Consider the following 22663-nt stretch of genomic DNA (forward strand, 5'->3'; position numbering starts at 1 on the left):
CCGATTTCGATTAGTTTAACTATAACGAAAGGAAAGTCCGTAGACTTTAGTTAAGGAAAAGATATCATAGAAAAGGCTCGATAGCTTAGTATCGTAGAGTAATCACAGTATATTCGCTAACTAAGCGCTAACTTTAGACTAAGACTTTAACTTAAGGGATTAAACTAATCCCTTAACGTACGCATAGAGATAAGTTCGGATCGGTGGTCCGTGCGCGGCCATCGGTCCGACTATATACCGATAGGTCTGCGATTATCTCGTTACACTGCCCCCCCTCCTAATAAGTCTAGTCCCGCAGACTTATATTATCGTGATGCCTTTAATTACGCGTTTATCGCGATTAATTATCCCTATCTGGTTCTATACGACCCCTTATTAAAAACCCGTAGGGAAAAAGAGTGGCCGCTCCTTTTATTTATCTTTTTAGCGTTTTATCGCCGACTATATACCTCGTGATTTATCCGAATATTGCTATAGAAACTCCGCGATGCTTATTATTATTACTAGTGGTTATCTAACCCTTTAAGGATATTATGCCTGGCCTTAGGTAACCGTTCGGCGATAGTATATAGCTCCGTTACGTAATTTTCCTCGTAGTATCTAGTTTCCCTTCTATAACCATTTTTCTATCCTGCACGCCGATCGTTTAGCGATAAGTCTACTATCTACTATCTATTAATTATTATCATTCTACGCCGTCTATTCGCTATCTTATCGTTATATCCGATATTCCTTTATAAGTAGTTATCGCTATAAGCGAGAGACCCTTTAATAAAGCTTAGGGATAGTTTAGTGCTATCGCTAATAAGGCGCTATACTAGCGTTACGTTACCCGCTTAGGCAGCCATATTAAAGTTAAGTACTTTAATAAATCTAACGGCTGCGTGGGCGCTAGTCGTTATATCACTTACGCTTATAACTAATAATAATACACCGCCGTATATTTAACGATCTTTTGGTGTTTTTTGTTTTTATACTAAAAAAATTATTAGATTCCGGAGTTTTTAATAGGCGTAGCTTAGCTACTTTAGAATTATAGTAAGCGTATACTTAATAAAAATAACGATTTAACGCCGATTTAGCGTTAGTATACCTATACACGTATTTCTAATACCTATAAATAGTTCCGGGCGGTTATCCTACGGGGCGATTATAAGCTTTCTATTAACGCCGTGAGTTTTTTTATTAATGGGTTAGCGACTATATACTAATTATTAGTAGAATTAGTAGCTTTTTTTAGATAAGGTTACCTCCCTTTATTTAGTTATAACGCTTTAGTTTATACACTAACTCGGTCGCGTTACTAATAACGACGCTATAGTCCTCCTAGACTAGATCCGCCCCCCCCGTAAGGATAGTATACGGGACGTTACTTCTTTCCGGTATTACCTCGCCGACTTATATGCTATACACCGCCGCCCGGACCCCGATAAGGATAATTAGGAAGGTATGAAGGCCTTCCCGGCCCTTCCTAGTCTCGCCGCCCTATTAACGGCTATTACCGAGCCTCGGCGGCCTATCCTCGGTTATTGTTTTACCGGTTATAGGGCGACTCCTCGCCGTAGCTATACTCCTCGCGCTAGGCCTTCTATTAGCCAGCTCCCGGCCTCTAAGCCCACGCTAGAGCCCGCTCGCATACCCCGTCGACGTGCGTCCGCCGCCTTATCCGCTACTAATAACGACGATAAGGAGGAAACGGTCCCCGGACCTTTTTATCCTAACCGCCGCCGTTCGTCCGGCGCCACTTCTAGCGCAGAGACCGATTTTTATAGCTTTAATAACTAATTTATTTTCCGTCCGCTAAGCCTTCGCCGGCACTAATCGCCTATAATAGCGTTAAACTTTATACTAATAGTTTTAGGGCTAGTCGGGGTATTAACCCCGTTTATTAAGCCACTATAGGAAAAAGGTTATAATAGCCTATAATTAAGTTTTCATTTTTATATCCGATAACCCTTTAGCGCCTTATACTATCTCGTAATCGTCCTACTTCTTATATATATGCTTTTTATGCTTCTAGTATCTTTTCCGGATCCCTAAAACGTTTTCTAGGTAGTCCTCTGGTTTCTAGGTATTATATTCTACTAGCTAACCCGCCTACTTTACGAGGTAGAACGTTTTCCCTTATTCTTCTTTATAACTAACGATATCTTCTACCTCCTATTTATCTTACTCCTCTTTTAGAAGCGGGAGATCCTTCGCTAATAGCTTTACGGCTACTCGGTCTTTCTATGGTTCTAATAAGGATACCGGGAATATATCGTGTATCCTTATATACTATATAGGAAGGCGAACCCTATACGCCTATTCGCCGATCCTCTTAGTTACTTATACCCGAATATATCGCGGTGCTAGCTTTAACCCTTACCGGAATCGGAAGTTCCTTATAAATAGTCTAATAATATCGCCTACCTTATACTATTACGGTTAGTAACGCTTATTATAGTGCCGGGCCTGGTATTCTATAGCACGCGCCTAATAATCGCGGACCTTCCGCTAAACCCCCGCTACCTTTTTAATACGTTCTTAAACGCCTTATACCCGGGTATCGTCCCTAGGTCGAATATACTCTACTATATATAGATAATACCCGTATAACGCTTTATACGGCGAGATACTAAGTAAGGAATACTCGCTATTATTATAGGCGAACCCTGCCTTTAATAACTAAATAGGCCACTATATTATCGCGTTACTAGCGATTATTCGTAGGTACTTAATCAGGAACTAATACGTTTATTCTATCTAACTATCCGTTTACGGGTAGTATATAGTGGATAGTCGCCGAGTATTCGCCCGCTTATAGCAGAACTCTATCTAGAACTAACTAGTAAATAGCTTATCCCGGTCTATTACTATACCCTCTAGGTTACTAAATCGGTACTCGATTTCCTTATATAGCATCGCCGCTAACTAGGGTGCTATTAGGTCCTTCTATATAAAAATAAATAGGGTATACTTTATATACTAGTCGATAACTACTAAAATAGCGTTATATATTTACCTATCGGCCCCTTTTATAGGCGGTAGACCCGTAATAAAATCTATACTAATCTCTTAGAACGGATATATAGGTAGTGGCAGCGTTTATAGCTATCCGTACGGTTTATATTATAGTACCTATGCCCCTTAACACGCCGAATATACGGCGACGTAATCGCGAATATCCGCCGCTAAGCCTACCTAGTAGAACTGCCTAGAAATCAGCTTAAGCGTCTTATTCGCTCCTATATACCCCGCCCTAGGGTTATCGTGGTGCTATCGCAGGACCTCCGCCCTTAAGGAGCCCTATATAGGCAGTACTAACTATCCCTTAAATAGTAGTATATCCTTTTCTCTAAGAGAGTACCCCGCTCTCTTTCTGGTCCCTCGGCGAATATTCTTAATTAAGGATATATAATCCGGGTTAGTAGTCTATAGCCCTCTAACCAGATCTTCTAGTTCCTCGTTAATAGTATACCGACCTACCGTTTCGTTCCTAGCTAGCTCTTTAGCTATAAAACGTGGGATATACTAATCCGGTATTATAGTAACCCTAGCCTTATTAGCCTTAGGCGTCGGCGATATCTTATCGGCGACCCTTCGTTAAATAGTCGCCTTATACCCCACGTCTCGTGTTCGGGAGCGGGTAATAGCAGCGACGATAACACGCCGGGTGCTATCGATAGGATATAGGAGTTATAGCCCTCTTTTATCCTCGTATTCTCTTAAGCTAGGCAGGGCCCCCTCCTATAGAGTCTATGCCCGCTTACGTTTACTAGGCCTATATTCGGGTAGCGTTACCTAAACGGCTTAAATATATATAATCTTTACCGCGTTACTTATTAGGGTAAAATAGATACTCGCGATCCATTAATAAACACTTATCGGGAGGTCGCTAACTAGTCGTAACTTTTATAATAAGGTAGGAAGTATATTATCGTATAGCGTTTTATCCACTATATAATCCGGCTATCTTAATAGGCCGTTTACTGTGTTGGTTTTGCCCGAATAGTATTAAACCTCGAAGTCGAATAACGATAATCGGTAGACCTACTTAGTAAGCCTTCCGCGAAGGTCCCGTGCCGGCGCGTTTAATATACCCTTAAGCGCCTAATAGTCCGTTAGCATAGTAAACGCCTACCCTATGCCTTTAAGATAGTAACGCTAATACTTAAGGCTTTTTACTATAGCTAATAGCTCCTGCTACCCTATACCCTATTATTACTCTATCTCGGAAAGCTTCTATAAGAAGTAGGCGACCGGTCGCTATCTAGTCTTATACTTCTAACTTAGGATCCCGGAAATAGCCTTGTTTAAGGCGTCTATCTCGACCCTTATATCCAGCACTGGATTCTAGTGCCGTAGAGTAGTCGCCGATCCGAAGGCGACCTTTAATAGTTTAAACGCCCGCTTAGCGTTATCCGGAAACTTAAAAGGTCCCTTCTTTTTACCCGTCTAACTGCCTTTTAATAGTATAGTTAACGGCGTTATAACTCTAGAGTACCCTTTAATAAACCTCTTATAGAAATTAGGAAAACCAAGGAAAACTTAGATATCACGGAATAACTCGGGCGCCGGCTATTCGGCGACCGTATGTATATATTCCGGGTTTATCGTAATACCCTTACGGGTTACTACGAACCCTAAGAAATCTACTTAGTCACGGTAAAATTCGTATTTTAATAGTTTCGCGTATAGCTAGGCCCTATAAAGCTAATCTAAAACCTTTTTTAGGTCCTTTGTATGCTATTCCTTTAATATAGAATATATAACGATATTATTAAGGTAAGCGATATAATATATATTTAGTAAACCGGCGAGTACTTAGTAAACGTATACCTAGAAAGTAGCCGGAGTATTCGTTAGCCCGAATAGTATAACTATATACTTATAATAGCCGTATCGTGTTCTAAACGCTATTTTTTAGCGGTCCTCCTTCTTAATCCGGATCCTATAATAGGTATCTCGGATATCCACCTTAGAAAAATACTTCGCCCCGGCGAGCCTATCTAATAGTTCGCCTACCAGGGGCAGAGGGTACCTGTTTTTAATCGTTATAGCGTTTAACCCTTAATAATCGACGCAGAGCCGTAAGCTACCGTCCTTCTTAGGCATAAATAGCACCGGTAAGCCTATAGGGCTTGTTAACTATTAGATACGACCGCTTATTATCCCTTCGGCGATATACTTCTTTAGCTCCTCTAGCTAGGCTCGAGATAAGGGATATAACGGCCCGAACAGCGGTTCCTTCCCGTCTTATAAGTCGATCGTGTATTCGGCGTCCTTTAGTAACAGCGGCTCCTTCGCGGCTTATTCCGAAAATATATCCTAGTAGTTAGCGATTTCCGGCGGCAGTTCGACGACTAGTCCGTATATCGCTTTGTCCATAGACGGAATAGTTATATCCGGTATTCCCGGTACGATAGTAATAGCGGTAGTGATATATATAATATATACCTTCGCCCCCTTTTCGATAACCTTATAAGCCTATAGCTCGGGGTCTACGATTAAAATCGGCCCGTAGATAAACGTTTAGCGAGCCGTATTAATTATAATACCTTCCTAACCTATATTATCGTTTAAAAGCAGTAATTATCCGGTACCCTTAGGTCGATCCGTATATAGGAAGACCCTTTTTAGTAGGCGTGGCCGTCCCTCTACGTCTAGCAGATAAAAAAGCTAAGCTATACGCTCCGCGAACCCTCGCCGGGCTACTATTAAAGCCTTAAATCTCCGGGGTCTTAACCTCTAAGAGCGGTTTTAACCCTAGGCGTTCCACTAACGCCGGGCTAATAATATCTACCTATATATAGGTATCTAAATCCACGCTAAATTTAATCTCCTTCCCATAACGGATTACTATCGCTATAGATCTCGCTACCTCGCTAACTATAATCGCCGGCCGGTTATCGGGTATAGGTCCGGCCCCCTTATTACCTATACCGACTTATTTCCCGATAAATAGAGTTCCTTAACCCGAATATCGTTATTAAGGTCGTTATATATAGCGTGCACGTTACTAATACGGGCACGACTCTTCGCCGCCCCGTTATTAGCTATTATCCGTTATTCCTTATTACTATAATAGTCCTTAGAACGGTAACCCTTTTTACTATAGTTATAGTACTCGCCTATAAAGGCACGTATACTAGGCTGCGTCTATAAAGGCTCAGGGCCCGAGCCCGATACCTTTTAACCCGTTAAGGGCGCCCCCTTCGAGTCCGTCTTACCTAGCTCGGCGGGCGTATACTAACTAATCGCCGGGGTGCTTACCCGACTTAAGCGACCGTCTAAACGCTAGAAGTTCGATAGGGTCCTTTTACGACCAGCATCCGATCGCTTACTACTCGCCTTCTTAATAAGGCTTATATCCTAGAATAGCTATACCTCTTAAGCCAGCGTCACGGCCTTATCTAACTTAGTCCTCCGCTCTTATATCTTATCCTTAATATATAAAGGTAGCCGGCTAAAGTAGTTATAAGCACGCTCTTCGCTTCCGCTTATCTCCTAGCCTAATAGCCGGTATAGGTTATCCTATCGTTTAAATAGCTTTATCGGCGTTATATCGCCGGTTATTTATAGCTTACGAAGTTCCTTACGGTAATAGTACCGTTATATATCCCGGGATAAATACTCTCGCCGAATAAACGCTATAAAGTCGTTCTAATTCGGGTTAGCGATCTTCCGGGCATAGTGCCTCTAGGACGTCTAGAAGGTATATTCGAGCTTTATTAAAGCCTATTCGATCTGCTATAGCATTAGGGCACTAGGTCTAAACTAATTCCTAGCCTTAATCGCTACTAACTAATTATCGATTTCTATAACCGTGGATAACTCTTTAATTAGCTTATAATTATATACTAGCGGATTTTCGTAATCGCGCCAGGGCGCTAGTTATTCGGCGAGCTTCTTTATAATTACTCGATTAATCTCGCTTTATTACTAGAGATATTACGAAAACATCGTAATTAACGCCTTTTATATTAACGTTAAGGGGCCGGCGACGGATCGCTAATCGGCCTACGAACCACTATCTTTAGGACCGAGCGTAACCGGCGTATCCGTGGACCCCTTGTTTTTATCCGGTCCCTGCTCGGGTACCGTCGTTATTAATTTCGGTATAATAGGCGCCTACTCGGCGTCCTCGTTAGCTCTCCCCGGGGGGACGCTTATTCCTCGAGTCCTTCTTAGTGGTATCTTCGGCCTAACTACCTTAAAGGTATAGAAGTTAAAGAATTATAATGAAAGGAAAGTCTATAGACTTTAGTTAAGGAGAAGATATTATAGAAAAGGCTTAATAGCTTAGTATCGTAGAGTAATCATAGTATATTCGCTAACTAAGCGCTGACTTTAGACTAAGACTTTAACTTAAGGGATTAAACTAATCCCTTAATATACGCATAGAGATAGGTTCGGATCGGTGGTCTATACGCGGCTATCGGTCCGACTATATACCGATAGGTCTGCGATTATCTTATTATATTAACCTACTAGTTATTAAGTTCTTATAGTTAGTTTAGTGGTACGCGTTAGATATCTTTATTATCTGTTTTAAAGCAGACTACGTGCCACTAAGCCCGCCTACTCTGTTTGGATCTTAATCCTGCTTGCCGTTTTCTGCTAGTAGTCACCATAAGCTTATCCTGCTTACTCTTTTCCTTGTTTTTCCTCCTTTTCCTACTCGTTTTACTACTCTTCTTTTCCCTATATCTTTATTTCTCCAATCGGCCCGAGCCTAATCCGCCTACCTGTAGTTAATCCGATTAATCCTGTTAATCCGATTATTCTAGTTAATCACGTTGATCCTGCTACTATTCTTCTTCCTGTTACTTCGAGCCCGGCCACGATACTGCCGCCTGGAAGAGTCCTGCCGCGAGACCCGATCCCGTTCTTCGCCTGCTAACTCTACGGAAGAATTCCGACCTTCCTGCGTGACGTGCCACGCCGCTAAAAAGATCCGACCTACATGCTTTACGCCTACGAACCGAAATAGACTGCCTGCCTTAATCTAGGTAGTAGAAAAAGATAGATATACTCTACGCTATCGCCTAGTTCTGCGTTCTGCGTTATTAATCTTTTACTAGGGCCGCCTGCCTTATATATACGTTCGTCGTCACGGTCTTCTCGAAGACTATGCTAGGGCCGCCGCCTATTTACCGCCGCCCGCTACCACTACCGCCGCCGCCTTACTTATTTCTTATACGGAACCGAGGAAGCCGCCGCCGCCGCCTAGCTTACGTATAAAGGACCTACGAGGCCACCGCTACCTATAAGATCACTATCCTTCGGGCCTGCGTCTTTAAGAGACGTCTCTAGGAATATATACCGCGCGAGGAAAAGAAGGACTGCTAGTAGATACCCTAATCAGGGCAATAGAGATATATTTAGGATAGTTACTGTTTATATTAAAATTATTAAGACTATAGGGCGTGGCTTAATAATTTAGGGCCGATTATAAAGGGGTAGACCCGTGTTCCGGTTCTAGATATTATAGATATCACGTACCTATATACGCGGTCCTAGAGATCTAGTCTTATATACGGCTATTCTTCGGAATAGACCCATTATATCTAGCTAGCTTTTTCGTCCGATCTTTTCACGATCGTCACCTATCACCTATTATAATTATAATTTATATTATCCTTCCCTTTTTAGTTATCTAGACGATCCAGAAGAGCCGACCGTAGGCCCGCCTGCCTATCTAGCTATTCGTTCCCCTGATCGGACCACTGCCGACCCTTCTAGAGGCCCGGCGACCGTCTCTTCGGGACCCTTAGCTCTAGATACGGACCCGTGACGAGCCTGACCCTCCCTTCGGCTAGCCTATTAGTTAGTTATTTGTTTTGGCCCTAGCGGAGCCGTTCTGCATAGTGACGGCTTCGCCTTTCTTTACTACCTAATAGGATACGATTTAACTAATATTCACTATATCTAGGTTCCTGGCCTTAGAAGGAATAGGATCGTCCGTACACATCACGTTATCTTTAATAAATAGGAGTATTTTAATAGTAGTCTCGAAGCCCTAAAGGACGATTTATATTAATTAACGGAAGAAGAGCTAGTGGATATTATTAATTAGATCCGCCTACTAGAGATATATATAATTAAATAAGGCGAACCGTAAGATAAAGTAGCCGATACGTTTATAATAACACACTTCGAGCCTATTCTCTAGTCGGGTAGCGAGGTTAACGAACCTCTCCTAAGGGCTACGCCTACCGGCCTCGAGGCTCGGGGGTAGAACCGTTTATAGCGCCCGAGAGGCCGGAACGGTAGGAGGAGCTTATAGAGCCTACGAGGCCGGAGCTAGAAAAAGACTCTTCTATGGCCGCGATTAATTACTAACGCCTAGATAGTCACCTTCTAACTCTACTAGAAACCCCTCCTTAGGCAGGGCTTAAAGCGGCTGCTTTTATAGGCTATATGCCTATAGAGTAGGAGGGAGCTAAATTTCGAAGCTATAGTAGTAACCGAGTCTGGATATCTGCGTTTAACGCAGGAAGATATACCTTATTAGTCCGTAATTTAAATAGTAAGCCGCTAACGAAGTTCAAAATTAAAAAGGCACTTAAAAGACCCTGTAAGATATACCGTAAGTAATTACCGGCCCCTCTAAGAAATTAATATAACCTTAAGGACCACCTACACGAGATCCCGTTCCGATAAGCCTAATAGGATTACCTGAAAAGTTATAAAGATATAGGCTTATGGATAACGGTGCCGAAGGACAGGGCGAAGGGGTATTAGGTACTTAGCTATATATAGGTAATAACCTATAAATTTAATAAGCACGGCTTTTTATAAAAGTATAAGGCTAGATTAATAGTCCGAGGAGATTAATAGTATTAAGACTCGTTAAAAGATATATATACAGCCACGCTCGCCGGTTATTCCTTTAGATTATTAATAGCGATCGCCACCTGCTTTAATCTATCCTTAATATATTACGACGTCGTTAACGCGTTTATATATACCCCTCTGCTACACGATATATATATACGGTTCCCGCCCAGGACCGTGGTGCCGGGTCAATTATTATTACTAAAGAAGGCGCTATACGGGCTGCGGGAATCTCTATTATTATAGTAAAAATATATCACGGAAATACTAAAAAGAGACGGGTTTAAGATAGTGCCGTAAGAGCCCTGCTGCTTTATACGCCGTGGGCTAATCCTGTTCTTTTATATAGATAATATCGTGATCGGCTTTAAGGACGACCTTAAGGAAGAGATAGAATAGGCTATCGCGAGTCTCCGAAAGTATTATGCCGTATAAGGCGGGTAGCTATTATAGTAGTTCCTTAGGATTAAGGTTATTCGGGACCGTCCCTTAAGGAAGATATAGCTATTATAACGCGATTATATCGTGAAGGTAGGATATCTATTACTAATGGTATCTAACTATAAGCCTATAAGCCCTATAAAGCCGGTAGAGCTACTACTATATGCATAAAAGTCTACTACTATTAAAAGCTATGAATATAAGATAGGATCCGTTTTATATGCTATAGTAATTACACGCCCCGATATCGCCTTTGTAGTATCTCGACTCTATAGATTTAATATAAACCCGAGCTATTAGTATTACGAAATAGCCGACTATTTAATCCGATATCTACTAGCTATATAAACCTACGCCCTGGAACTAGGTGGAGGCGACTCTATTAAGGTATTCACCGATACGTCCTTTACGGATAACTTAATTAATCGAAAGAGTAGTTAGGTATTTATGATACGCCTGTTTAGAGGTATAGTAGCCTGGCGAGCTAATAAATAAGTAATAGTTATAACGTTAATAATAGAGGCGATAGACGTGATATTTAACGATGTATAATTAAAGATACGATACGATAATAGCTAAACGATACGCCTGCTAATAGCGGAAATCGCTTAATTAGATACACGATTATAGTACGTGGATATATATAATACCTAGTTACGAGAGGCGTAGCAGGTTAGGAAGATTAAAGTTAGCTATATTATAAATGCGGATATAATCGGTAATAGGTTAACGAAGGTCCTGTCTAGAGAAACGTTTATAAGCTTTAGGAACCAGGTAGGAGTAATGGATATATAGGGATATCTCTATATAAATAAGCTAGAGGAGATCTTACTAGAGTATTTAGAAGAGCTAGAAGAGAAGTTTAATAGAAGCTTTATAGACGTTATAGAAGGGGATATATTAATAGAAAAGGCCTATGAATAAGCTTAACTAAATAACTGCCGACTAGTTATTTAGTTAGGGGGGTATGTCGTATAGGCTAGGCTAAAGCAGGCTCGGAACGGGTTATTCCGGGCCCGAAAGTGGATTAGACCTGCCGAAGGATTAAGAGCAGGATTTTAGCACTACGATCAGAGATTTACAGAGTCAATTAAATCAACAGATCGATCGCTTATATTACGTAATTAAGTTATACGCTGTTTGCAACACCTTTAACACAATAAAACAGGGGTTATATGGTATGTCACGATATACACCACGAATTAGCCGGGCGCCCGCTATTTCCACGCCTAGAATCAAAACGTCTGAGCTTGCTGAGATTACTGTAATGTAAGCTGACAATCCGCGACACATGGCACCTCTCACCAAGATCACAAGATTTCCCCTAGTAACTGTAGGTTAGTCTCGTCAGTATGCGATGGCCTACTATAGGCAATCGATGAGATACACTGCTAGGCGACTGGTACAGTCGTTGTCTGTGTTCGTTAGATCTATCGCTGGTTCGCCACGGGCCGTTCAATTCCGCCCATCCTCATCTAAAACAAGATGGAAGATGCGCCAGGGAAGCGACCGTTTGGTCCGTGAGGCAAGGACACATGGCCTCAAGAGCCGAGCGGCTTTCAAGCTCCTCGAGGTTCGCGCGTTCCTTGCTAATATATACACCCACGAATGAATGTTCTCACACCGTTTCAGCTAGATGGACAGTACCGGATCTTCAGGAAGGGACAAGTCGTGGTCGACCTCGTACGTTACACCTTCCTCTACTAGAAAATAAAGCGCTAGGAATTGAGTTGTCATTAAGATTGGCTACAGGGCTATGCCCCAGGGAGCTGGTCCCAAATTGCCCACGATCGCACCGGACCTTCGGGTAATGTCATCGGTATTGATCTCATTCCTGCTCAACCGCCGAGAGGTGTCACAGCAATTCAGGGCAATTTTCTCCTGCCCGAGGTACAGAGTGTGGTAAAAGACTTTCTCGTCACCCTACGGCAGAGGAGTCGAGCCACGGCCCACAATGGGCAGACACTCTTTCCGGCGATGAAGCACGAAGCTCCTTGCGAAACGCCGCAGAGTATCGATGGCTCACGGGCGCGTCTCGTGGACACGGAGCCAACCGGGATATCTCCCAATGTTCCATATCCTCCAGTACCAGGCCCCGACGGTTTTCAGCAGGTGAACGTGAGCAGGAAATTTCCCCAACAAGGACTTTAGTCAGTTCTGAGTCGATGTTGACGGAGCGTAGGTTGTGTTGAGTGACATGTCAGCCCCATCAGTCCTAGTTCACGCTATGCTATGGTCACTGTTGTTGACGTACCTCGATAGGATGATGAACACGAGTGGCATTGCTTTCCATGATCATGCCAGAAGCATGGTTCGTCTCCATCAACTGGCAGAGCCAAGTTACACCCAAGGATACTACGACTATTTGCCAATGTGCTAATCTCCAGGATTGTGAGAATAGGATCTTTGTTACGCGGCGCTCCAATTCGCAAGCGATACTCTGAAGCATGGAGGCCACTTCATCTGCAAGTTCTACCAAGGTCCTGAAGACAGAGAGTTTGAGACACTGCTGAAGCAGCTCTTTACCGAAGTCCGTCGGGAGAAGCCCGAGTCTTCGCGCAAGGTCAGCGCCCTGATCTTCTACGAGGCGGCTCGCTAAATGCATATCAGGAATCGAAAGAGTCATATTTCGTGGCTTTGAATCGCTTGGAATCAGTCCGTCTGCAAGATATCAAACCGAGTTGCTAATGGTGTGAATTTGTGTCAAGTAATGTAATGCAATGCAGATGCGCGCAAAGCGGCAATGGCGAGTCAATAAAAGCCATCCGATGGCTGCAGATAGCGTGATTAAAACGAACAATAATGACGATGGAAAGTTTTTTCGTTTGTGGCCTCGGATATCTGGATACCAATTTACACCAACCCGCCCTTATCCTTTCGCCCAAGATTTGATATCAATGATTTCATGGTGCAGGCGTGCTAGAATCCACGGACAAGGAAAAAAAGGTCGGTACACGTGCTGCCTTTACACCTTGAAGCCCCTAGAGCGTCTGCGGCCACGGGCCCGCTCAAATTTCCGACCCTTAGTTGCCACTTTAGGTTTCTAGGTGGCTGTTAGCATTGATACGCAAGTGCATTATGCGTGTGTAATTACCTTGTTGGTATGCGGTCCAAAACCGAAGTGTTTGAAGGCTTCACGGGCATTCTTAGGCCCACGGAGCAGGAGGGTATTGCTGCCAGTAGGCGAGCGCATCACAAGCTGATCCAGAGTAATAGCTTCACCCCCAGCAGCGCTTAGGCGAGCACGAGCGGCAGCGGTAAACTTCAAAGCGGCAACTGTGACTTTGGGCACTTCGAGGAGACGACTGTCGTCGGTAATCGTGCCGACAACAACGACAGTTCTCTTGTCATCTTCTTTCACGTTCGCCGCGATTCGGGAAAGAGAAACAGGAGGGCGGTTGACGCGGGATTGGAAGAGTCGGCGGAGCACAACCTTCGGGAAGTTGGCATCGGTACGGCCTGTAATGGGCAGTAGCAATCTCCCGTCAGCCAAACCAATCCTGTCTGTTACTGAGCCAGCAACCGCCATAGTACGTGTTCAAGATCGCAGCGGCCCGGCAAGAGAACCGGATCGAAGACTTACGTGATAGGAAGCGGAAGATCTTGACGAGAAGCTTCAGGTAGACATTCTCGCTTTTAGGAGCCTTCCGGTGAGTGTCCCGGACGTGGTGTTTGTCGAGGTCGATACTAGGGAAGCAAACCATCGTCAGCCTTTTGATCTGGCATGCTCAGAATTGATCGCAGAGCTCCCTGACGGTGCTCCACTCGCATGGAATAAGGCCTAACATACCCCATCTTGTCGACGACTCACAGTGATGTTGCTAAGTCGGACGGGAAGTGATGGTGGTTGTAGATTTGAAGACAACACTCGGGTTGTCAAAATGAAACAAAATGTTGCATAGATTAGATACGGAGCCAACGCACAAAAGAGTATTAGGGTTTTGCCTCACGTGACACGAGTTTCTATACGCCAACAACACAATGTACTGTATACCTACCGAAAGAAGTGGAGTATATTCAACATGTAATGTATTCGTACTTCGCAGTCCATATCTACCGGACTAGGCATGGGCTGGGAAGATCCCTTGGCTACCTGTGGGGGCTATAGCAGGTGTCTCCCGATCGCTACTACCTTATGATGCACATACAACGTACGTATATATATAGTTATATTCCCCCACATACAGTAATGTCTAGCCACTGTACCTATCTACTGTCTTTGGGCAGAGGAATTCTGCTGGATCGGTTGTGGGAAAGGGGAGCGTATAACTACCGGTACTCACAGTCAATAGGCAGTGAACAGGGGGCGTACAAATACCGGTACTCTAGCCATAGGCATTCAGAGGTCTGGTACTGATATCAAACCCAAATCCCATCCACTACAGCAAGGAGCATCATAAACAACTAGGTATCTTCACCCGCGTTCTTGGTATTATTCGTCATACTGCATCAAGTTCATCCTGATTCTATGACCGTTGATTCGTAAAAAAGCCAGGGTTGCCAATAATCACCCGGACGGCAAGGACACGACACGTAGGGCCATGTGGGGAAGAATGTAGAAGTATTAACACGGAATGAGGCTGGAATCAGTATTGAAGGCAGTGCTCTTTGGAGGACACGTCAAATTCTAGTGGAATGGGCCCCAAACACCCAGCTAAAACTCAGGCGGGATGATAGGCATCGTGATACTACCGAGGCAGGCCGCCTTCCATCAGCCGCCATTTCACCATTAGAATGAATGAGCGAGAACATGTTTCGGGCAACAGTGTGTATCGCTATACGTTGGGATTCGACAGCGGTCAAGGAACTGGAGGGCCGTTCACGCTATCATGCATCCAACCAACACGCATGCTGTGGCACTACTCAGTGCCCAGGGACCTTGTCGACTGTCGCAATACCCTGAATTATATCACACCCTCCGCGCGGCCTGGATGAAGAGAGACCAAGAAATCCCGAGAAAGTTCAAAACTAAGCCAGCTCGACGCCATCGACGGGGCCACCTTCAGAAGATTAGGCACGATCCCCTTATAGAGGCCTTTCACGCCTTCTTGGGTGATGATCACTCTTACAGCATCCCGAATTCCCTTATATTGATAACCCATACCAGTCATTGTGTTAATCTGGAATCGGCGGCGCAAGACATCACTGAAAATAGGTTAGAGAAGCACGGCGACGGAAGGCAGGAACCCCTACAAAGGATATGTGCAAGTTTGAGCGACGGCGCCGGACGTGGCTCCAGCAAGAAGTTTTCGAAAAGCATTGGGGTGCTTATCACCTTCGGGGGTAAGATATCCGCGGACAAATTCGTAAGTCATGAAATTGAGCCCGACCTAGATCAGGTTAGTGGTCATAGCAAGAGCATTGGAGGGAAGATGGACATACATATGGTGCCACTCCGGCAACGGTTGGTACAATTCCCCGATACAAGGCTAATATACCTCCTTCAGTCCTATACACCGAGGCCATAGTGGACCACATGCCCGGCAATTCCTTTGGTCTTTTACCCAACTCAACGAAGGACGCTGTTTGGATAGAAAGGCGCGTCCGGACAATGTCGAGAGGATACGTAAAGATTACAGATGTGATTCCAGCAGCGCCTCCACAGACTAGCCGAGCGATTGGTGTTAAATCAGCACCAGGGGAAGACTCAAAGATATTCTATCCATGCAGCACAAGTCAGTACACCGTCAATCAAATAGGACCTCAAAGTTTAGATATGCGTCCCGGGAGGAAGGGATGAAGCTCATAAGGGACTAACTGGAGAAGTGGTTGATATCGTACCCGTCTGTAGAAGTTGTAACTGCCAAATTGAACAGCCGAGTACGGGACAATGCGAACGCAATTTGTCCCGTTGCCACGCATGAAACCTCTCCAGCCCTCTTCCTTCCACATCTTCTTCAAGCCCTGGCTAACAGAGAGTTTGTATGCATCACGGCCGGCGCTCTGCACTTGAAAAAGGATTTTGAGACGCTCCAATGGAGACACCACCGTCCTAGAGACCGCACCAGCAACACCACCAGCGCAGAATGCCGCAAGGACAGGCTGTGACAAAGTATCGCATAGTTTGGCGAGGCCATTGGATGGGTCACTCCGATGATCCGCTATATCGCGTTCGGTCTGTACCATAAGTGTGAGCGACCCATAAGGACAGGCTCAAGCAAGGAACTCACAGTCGACATCGCGACAAAGCTTCACGGAGCGTTAGGTTAGGGCCAGCTCGATTGGTAGAAGTTCGTCCAAAACTTGCGCTGCAGGATTGGACAAGAGGCAAGAACGACCAAGATTGTAGAAGATTCGCATACAGTAAGTAGGTGATTTAACTACCGCGGAATGGTCAAGAGGTTTGTCCTCGAGGAAATGACAAGGGAGGTAACAAGATTATCGAAGAAGTCGGTGCATGGAAACAACGGCAAGGCCGAGAAGCGTTAAAGTAACTTTGGCGAGAAACGGGGCGATCATAACGGGGAGACTCGAAACCAATTCAGGGGTTGTTTAAGGCTGACATTCTAGCGTACTGTGTCGAGAGAAGAGCTTGCAAAGAGACCTGGACTTGTATAGCGATATGCTGCGACTCCTTGTCCCCGCGGAAAAGTCGCGTATAGAATCCCCCAGGCGTAGATAGTCGCGATATCTGATTGATTTGGGAATAATTAGAGCCAGTTTGCGGTGCGGTCTCGAGTTACGGAAGTTGTATAGGCTGGAAACTAAACAGGAACAGAATGGGTTATTCCGTCCTGAGATTGGATATGAGTCATCTACTTCGAGTACCGGTATTTGTACGCCCCCTGTTCACTATTTGTTGTCCACTTAACCCTAATTGAAGGTAAAGCGACCGCGTGTATAACCAAAATCTTAGCTCTAAATATTACGTACCGGTACTTTAAGACAGGCAAAAGATAATATAAATTTTTAGTAACTTATACCTTATATAATAAAGTATTAATTTATAGCTTATTCTAAGTGTATTTATATTAGCACTAAGTCCCCTAAAATTCACGATATCCTATAGCTATCCGAAGCCGGCGATAGCCCTTATTATAGCCACCCACGAAGAGCTACTCGATACCGTGAAGGCCTATTACCGCTAATTCAGATTTAGAGTGATTAAATTACGCTCTAGAAAACGCGTAGGCGGTAACGTCTTTTATATAACCCTCGCCTATAACCGCGGCGGCCCTATAAGAGTATTAATTACGTAGTTTAGACGCACTAAAATAACTAAAATCGGATACCCTTAAGGGGCTAAGATAGTATAGTCTAGGGATAGATAGACCTTTATTATCGCGGATAAGAACGCCTATAACCACCCACCCCTTACCGCTAATAGAATCGCCGTGTCGGCGATTACGAGACTCGATTCTTAACGTATAGTCGGCATATCTCTAATCAGGACGATAATCGAGTAATTATCAGGAATAGGAAAGCTAACGGCCCCGGAGATTACTAGGTAAATATAGTAAAAGCTTAGGAAGAATCTGCCTAGCGGTCTTATCCTTAGCTAGCAGGATATCCGAAATTATTAAGGGTAGTTACGGCGCGATAAATACGGGCCTTTAATCTCGACGCAGTATTTCCTCGAAAAGCTTAAGGCCGGAGAGTTAGGCGAATACTATATCCGTTAGGGTTTTAACTATAACAGCCGCTATATTAATATAGTATTCTAGACCTATTAAGACTATATCGAATAATAGTAAAAGAACCCGGAACTATTAATAATAGATTATACCTATTCTATTAGTAAATAAGTATTAGAGATCCCGGGATTAATTACTTTTAGCTAACCTTATTTTAGGTAAACCGGTTTAATATACCGTTATTTAAGGTTATAGGCGTGGCCGCGGATTATAGCACGTATAACTACTACTTTGCCCTAGTTCTAAGGGAAAATCGCGATGCCTTTAAATAGGTATACGACCGGATTAAGGCAGTAATAGGTAGTAAGCGTATTAGGTTTCTAAGCGCTATTATCACTAACTTCGATAAAGCTCTTAAAAATACTTTAGATATCGTTTTCCCTGCTATTCTATAGCAGATCTATATCTAGTATATTATAAAGAATACTACTCTATATATAAAGAAGAAGTGGAACGGGCCTCTTAAGGGCACCACCCTTATACTATCCGTAAATAAGTTCGTGATCTTTTTATAGTGGTTTTATTATTATTATATATATATAGTTTATATAGTTTATATAGTGTATATAGGGTATAAAGAATTTTATAGCTAGCGATTAGCTTATAGGCTAACCACCTTTCCTAATTAGGCTAAGTAAATAAGAAAGTTTTACTAACCGAAATTAGCTATATATAATTCTTATTATAATAATACCTCTGCCGCGTATAATAATAAGGCTTACGAAGAGGATAATAATAACGCTATCGCCACCTAGCTTATCCCTCCTAATCCCGATAATCCAGAAGTTATTAACTTAACCGGCGACGAATTTACGGATAGTAATAATGCCCTAACGCAGGTAAATACACGTATTTCGGTATTAACCTTATCCGACGACTCGACTATTAATAGGTTCCTCGCTTTATAGAAGTCCTGCGTATACGCAGCCTCTAATAATAATTTCGAAAAGCACCAGGGCTCTCTAAAGCGGTAATTCGGTATAGAATAGCGTGGTTAGTTACGCCCCCTTTATTATCACGGCCTAGACTAACGATTATAGCTCTTATTAACTATCTTAAGTCCACCTATTTACCGTGGCGAGACTAGTTCTACGAATACGCTATTAAAAGCCTATGTAATTATAGTATTAGGGTAATAAGCCGTATAGAGTCCGCCCACGCCGAGCTTAAAGCATACCTCCGTAACCGCCTATCTAACCTCGATAAGCTCGCTATATAGGTATAAAAGATAGTAGCGAGAAAGACTAAACGGTTAAGGGTTAGCCTAGCAGCGGCGGGGATAAAACACGCTCTAATATATATAAATCGCCCCGTTATTACTAGCCTTATCTTCGAGATTATATTTAAGGCGCTGGATCTTATTTAGTAATAGTATCTGGCTATATAAAAGGCGTTTACTAAACGCTAGCGCCTGCCTACCTATATAAGGAGCTTTTAGGCGTAGTATAGACTACCCGGCCGCTATACGATATTACGCTGTTTAGAGGTAATAACCACTCTAGAACGGCGGTATATTAACCCTTACTAGTAGGTTAATTAGAGCCTTATATATTCTCTCCTACTCTATTAACTATCCTTTTCTAACTATTTTCATACCTATTCTAGCCCGAAATTTAATAAATACGCGAGCGTACTCGAAATCTTAATCCTCTGCTAGTTAAATTAACGCGGAATTAACTATAAGAGTTACCTACTATTATAGGCAAGCCCCGGGCGCCGCCTCCTCTAATAGTATATAGTGGCCATATATTATCGTAGCACGAGTATAATTAGCCACGGCTATAACAGCGTAGGAGGACTAATTAGGCGTAGGCTACGGCTACGATAGCTATAGAGACTACCCGGGCGTTACTCTAAGAATTTAGAGTCGATATAATCGCGGCTTTACGTGGTGGGTAGCAGCAGGTATCTTATAGGGAAAACCCTAACTAAATATAGTGGGCGGGCTCTTAATAGGTACCTCCACCGACTCAGGAGCAGGTATCCTATACACAGGTACCGCCTTTAAACTAGTAGGCGCCGGGGAGCGAGTTTTAGGTCTAATAATAATAATAATAATAGCCGTTATAGGCGCCGAGAGCAGGGAATTAGTGGCGGTATAATAGATTTTTTACTATAGATAGCGGCGTGAATAGTAACGACTCTGTTTAAGATAGATATTTCAGAGATACGTTATTTTACTAGCTAATTCCACTCTTTTTTTAAATCCTATATCTTACTTAAAATTTTATATTATCTTTTGCCTGTCTTAAAGTACCGGTACGCAATATTTCGAGCCAAGATTTCGGTTATACACGCGGTCGCTTCACCTTCCGAATTAGGGTTGAGTAGACAACAACTAGTGAACAGGGGGCGTATAAATACCGGTACTTATCTACTTCGTATAGGAGCAGTGGTATCCCGCAACTTGGTTTTGGTATCCCCTAAGCGCCTATCCCTTTAGGATAAGAATGCCAAGTAATATCGTCGCGAAATTATGTAATCGTGGGATTCCAACATATAACGTATAATTATGTATAATTACGTTGTATACAACGTAGACAAGAAAGACGCCAAGGTTAGAAATTAATCGGGATATATAATTCTCTATTTTAATTGAATTATATCGTATTTCGACCTATTTGCGAATTCTACTCCCTAACTAGAACTGCTATTACTAATACTGCTGTCTAAAATAATTTGCTTTATAAGACTACGACCACTGGCTATCCGGTAGTGTATATATACTATCGGCTATTAGAGCTAGCCTTTAAGTATATTGCCGCTGAAATTAGCTAGAAAAATCTTTTATAAGTATAATGGAAGTTATATACCTAGGTATATATAGATATAGTATAGACTTAACCTTTGAACTCTTTTATAAAAGGGATGGACGCTTATAGGATACTAAAATCAAGTTACGGGATACTACTGCTTTATCTACAGGATTAACGGCCGAGTTTTCTAGTAGATTATAACTATTCCCCAAGCGGCTTCTTGTATTGACTTATCTATTAGTATGACCATTCTATAGCTATTCTTAAAATAACCTCCGCTAATAGTATATATTCCGACTATAAAACTAGGAAGTGCAAGACCGTTTATATAAAACTAACGCTTAAAATCACGAGGTCTATCGATTCCTAAAGCTATATAGTTCGGCTTTTAGGCCCGAGTACCTAACTAGACTATCCTATACTACCTGTCTAGTTATAGGTAATCTAAGTGGGCCTCTCTTAAATATCGCGGAATTAAAGCATACCGGGAGGGCGTCTAATAAGAAAGTATATCGATAATGTAAATAACAATATAAAGAATATCATAAAGCTAAAAGAGGTCTTAACGCCGTCCTTTAAGTAGACTACGAGATAATTATCGTAAGCCGCTAAAGGGCTAAAGTACAGGGCATTATGCTAGAGGAGGTATACGCTATAATAAAAGCGGACACCGCTCCCTCTATAGTTATTCATATAAAGGACTTATAGAAAAGAATACGATAACTATAAGAATATGCCTCTTACTAGCCCTTATAGCGTGGGTGCCTAGCTAATCGAGTAAAGGGACCTATTATGCTATTATTATAAGAACGGAGTATATAAACTCATAAAGGGAATATAGATTAGCGATTAATTTAATATTATATACTCAGCCCTTAGGCCCTTAGGCAGACTTTAAGACGTCTCTTCTAGATCCGGTAATATAGACGCCTACGAACCTAGTACTAGAGGGTAGGACAGTTATAGAGTAATAAATAAACCTGCTAGCTAGAAGCTATACGGCTATAGCCTTCCTGGCGCTTAGCCCACAAAAGGGAAGTTATAACGATACGTAATCAGAGAAAAAGAGAGGTGACTATAGGAGTGTTATAGATATTATTTACTGGTGTTAGTGGTAGCTTGGGTTAGGAAGACTAACAGGCCTATAACGGTAACAGAGGTGAATCGGTATAGTTTACTACGCTTAGAAAGGGACAGAAGAGTCGGCTCCGGGACTAGTCCTACCGACTAACCTAGTATACTACGATAATAAGAACTATTAGAAGATAGTTCGTAGGTTTCAAGGTAACTTAAAGGGATTGTCTTAGATTCTTAGGAAATATGTTATAGTTATCTATAAAAAGGCTGGGTAAAGCGAAACTTCTGATATTAAGGTTTAGGCACTATGTTAAAGTTGTACGGATTACTTTGCCGGGCCCTAGACGATATATAGAACGATTTTAAAGAGGATCTTTCTAGGCCCAGATTAAGTTAACTTCACTAAGGGTTAAGACTTATATCGAGGCTAGAGGTTAGTATATATAGTATTAAAAAGATATAACTATATATTCCTTTTATATTATTATTCCTATTTATAAACCCGATTTTCGTGAAGCCTTACAAGTAGTATTCATAAAGTCATTTATACTAGTATTCAAAAGGTCAAAATATGGTTCTAGAGACAATATTCTGAATATTAGTAACCTACTTATTACTTTTGCTTAGTTACTATACCTAGTATAATCATCGAACGCCTCTATAGTATAGTGGTGGTACACCTAGCACACGGTTAGAGGACCGGGTCGGTTCGAATCCGGCTAGAGGCGCACATAAAAAAGGGAACCTATTCCTTTTTTACGCTACTCGGATCCTATTCTAAGGGGCCCTTATCTGCCTTAGCATATACAATAAGGGTTAAATAGGGGGCCCGTTAGACCCACCTTCCGCCTAGCTTCGCTAGTCGATAACAGGTGCTACGGGGGAGTTAGTCGCCCTACCATAGAAAATAAGAAGATGGTACCGCGCTATCCC

At 42.7% G+C, this 22663-nt stretch overlaps 4 protein-coding genes and 1 non-coding gene across 5 annotated transcripts; 2 read left to right on the forward strand and 3 right to left on the reverse strand.

Moving 5' to 3' along the window:
* Positions 1-11722: 11722 nt before the first annotated feature.
* ACRALDRAFT_2064401 (uncharacterized protein) lies at positions 11723-12835 on the forward strand (the record flags this gene model as incomplete). The annotated part of the gene is made up of 5 exons (XM_071022037.1): positions 11723-11836; positions 11896-11946; positions 12016-12333; positions 12446-12574; positions 12665-12835. Coding segments are annotated over 5 exons (783 nt in total), but the record flags the coding sequence as incomplete, so codon positions are not given.
* Positions 12836-13201: 366 nt separating this feature from the next.
* ACRALDRAFT_1063911 (60S ribosomal protein eL18) lies at positions 13202-14159 on the reverse strand. The gene is made up of 4 exons (XM_071016875.1): positions 14054-14159; positions 13847-13950; positions 13358-13722; positions 13202-13306 (listed from the first exon to the last, which is right to left on the reverse strand). Exons 1-4 carry the CDS (start codon positions 14056-14058, stop codon positions 13229-13231), a joined length of 552 nt encoding a protein of 183 aa, XP_070875123.1. The 5' UTR covers positions 14059-14159; the 3' UTR covers positions 13202-13228.
* A 682-nt stretch (positions 14160-14841) lies between these two features.
* On the reverse strand, positions 14842-16956 carry ACRALDRAFT_1063908 (uncharacterized protein). The gene is made up of 5 exons (XM_071016874.1): positions 16434-16956; positions 16045-16380; positions 15646-15921; positions 15457-15593; positions 14842-15408 (listed from the first exon to the last, which is right to left on the reverse strand). The coding sequence occupies exons 1-5, from the start codon at positions 16440-16442 to the stop codon at positions 15168-15170; spliced, it is 999 nt and encodes a 332-aa protein (XP_070875124.1). The 5' UTR covers positions 16443-16956; the 3' UTR covers positions 14842-15167.
* ACRALDRAFT_210773 (uncharacterized protein) lies at positions 16470-17018 on the reverse strand (the record flags this gene model as incomplete). Its single annotated transcript, XM_071023343.1, has 4 exons — positions 16470-16583; positions 16672-16732; positions 16767-16936; positions 16980-17018. 4 exons carry the CDS (start codon positions 17016-17018, stop codon positions 16470-16472), a joined length of 384 nt encoding a protein of 127 aa, XP_070875125.1.
* A 5366-nt stretch (positions 17019-22384) lies between these two features.
* Positions 22385-22458, forward strand: ACRALDRAFT_t147. Its single transcript has one exon. It is a non-coding gene; the product is annotated as a tRNA-OTHER (tRNA).
* Positions 22459-22663: the final 205 nt, after the last annotated feature.

The sequence above is a fragment of the Sodiomyces alcalophilus genome (assembly GCF_042370955.1).
Source record: "Sodiomyces alcalophilus JCM 7366 unplaced genomic scaffold ACRALscaffold_4, whole genome shotgun sequence".
In the NCBI taxonomy this organism is placed as follows: Eukaryota; Fungi; Ascomycota; class Sordariomycetes; order Glomerellales; family Plectosphaerellaceae; genus Sodiomyces; species Sodiomyces alcalophilus.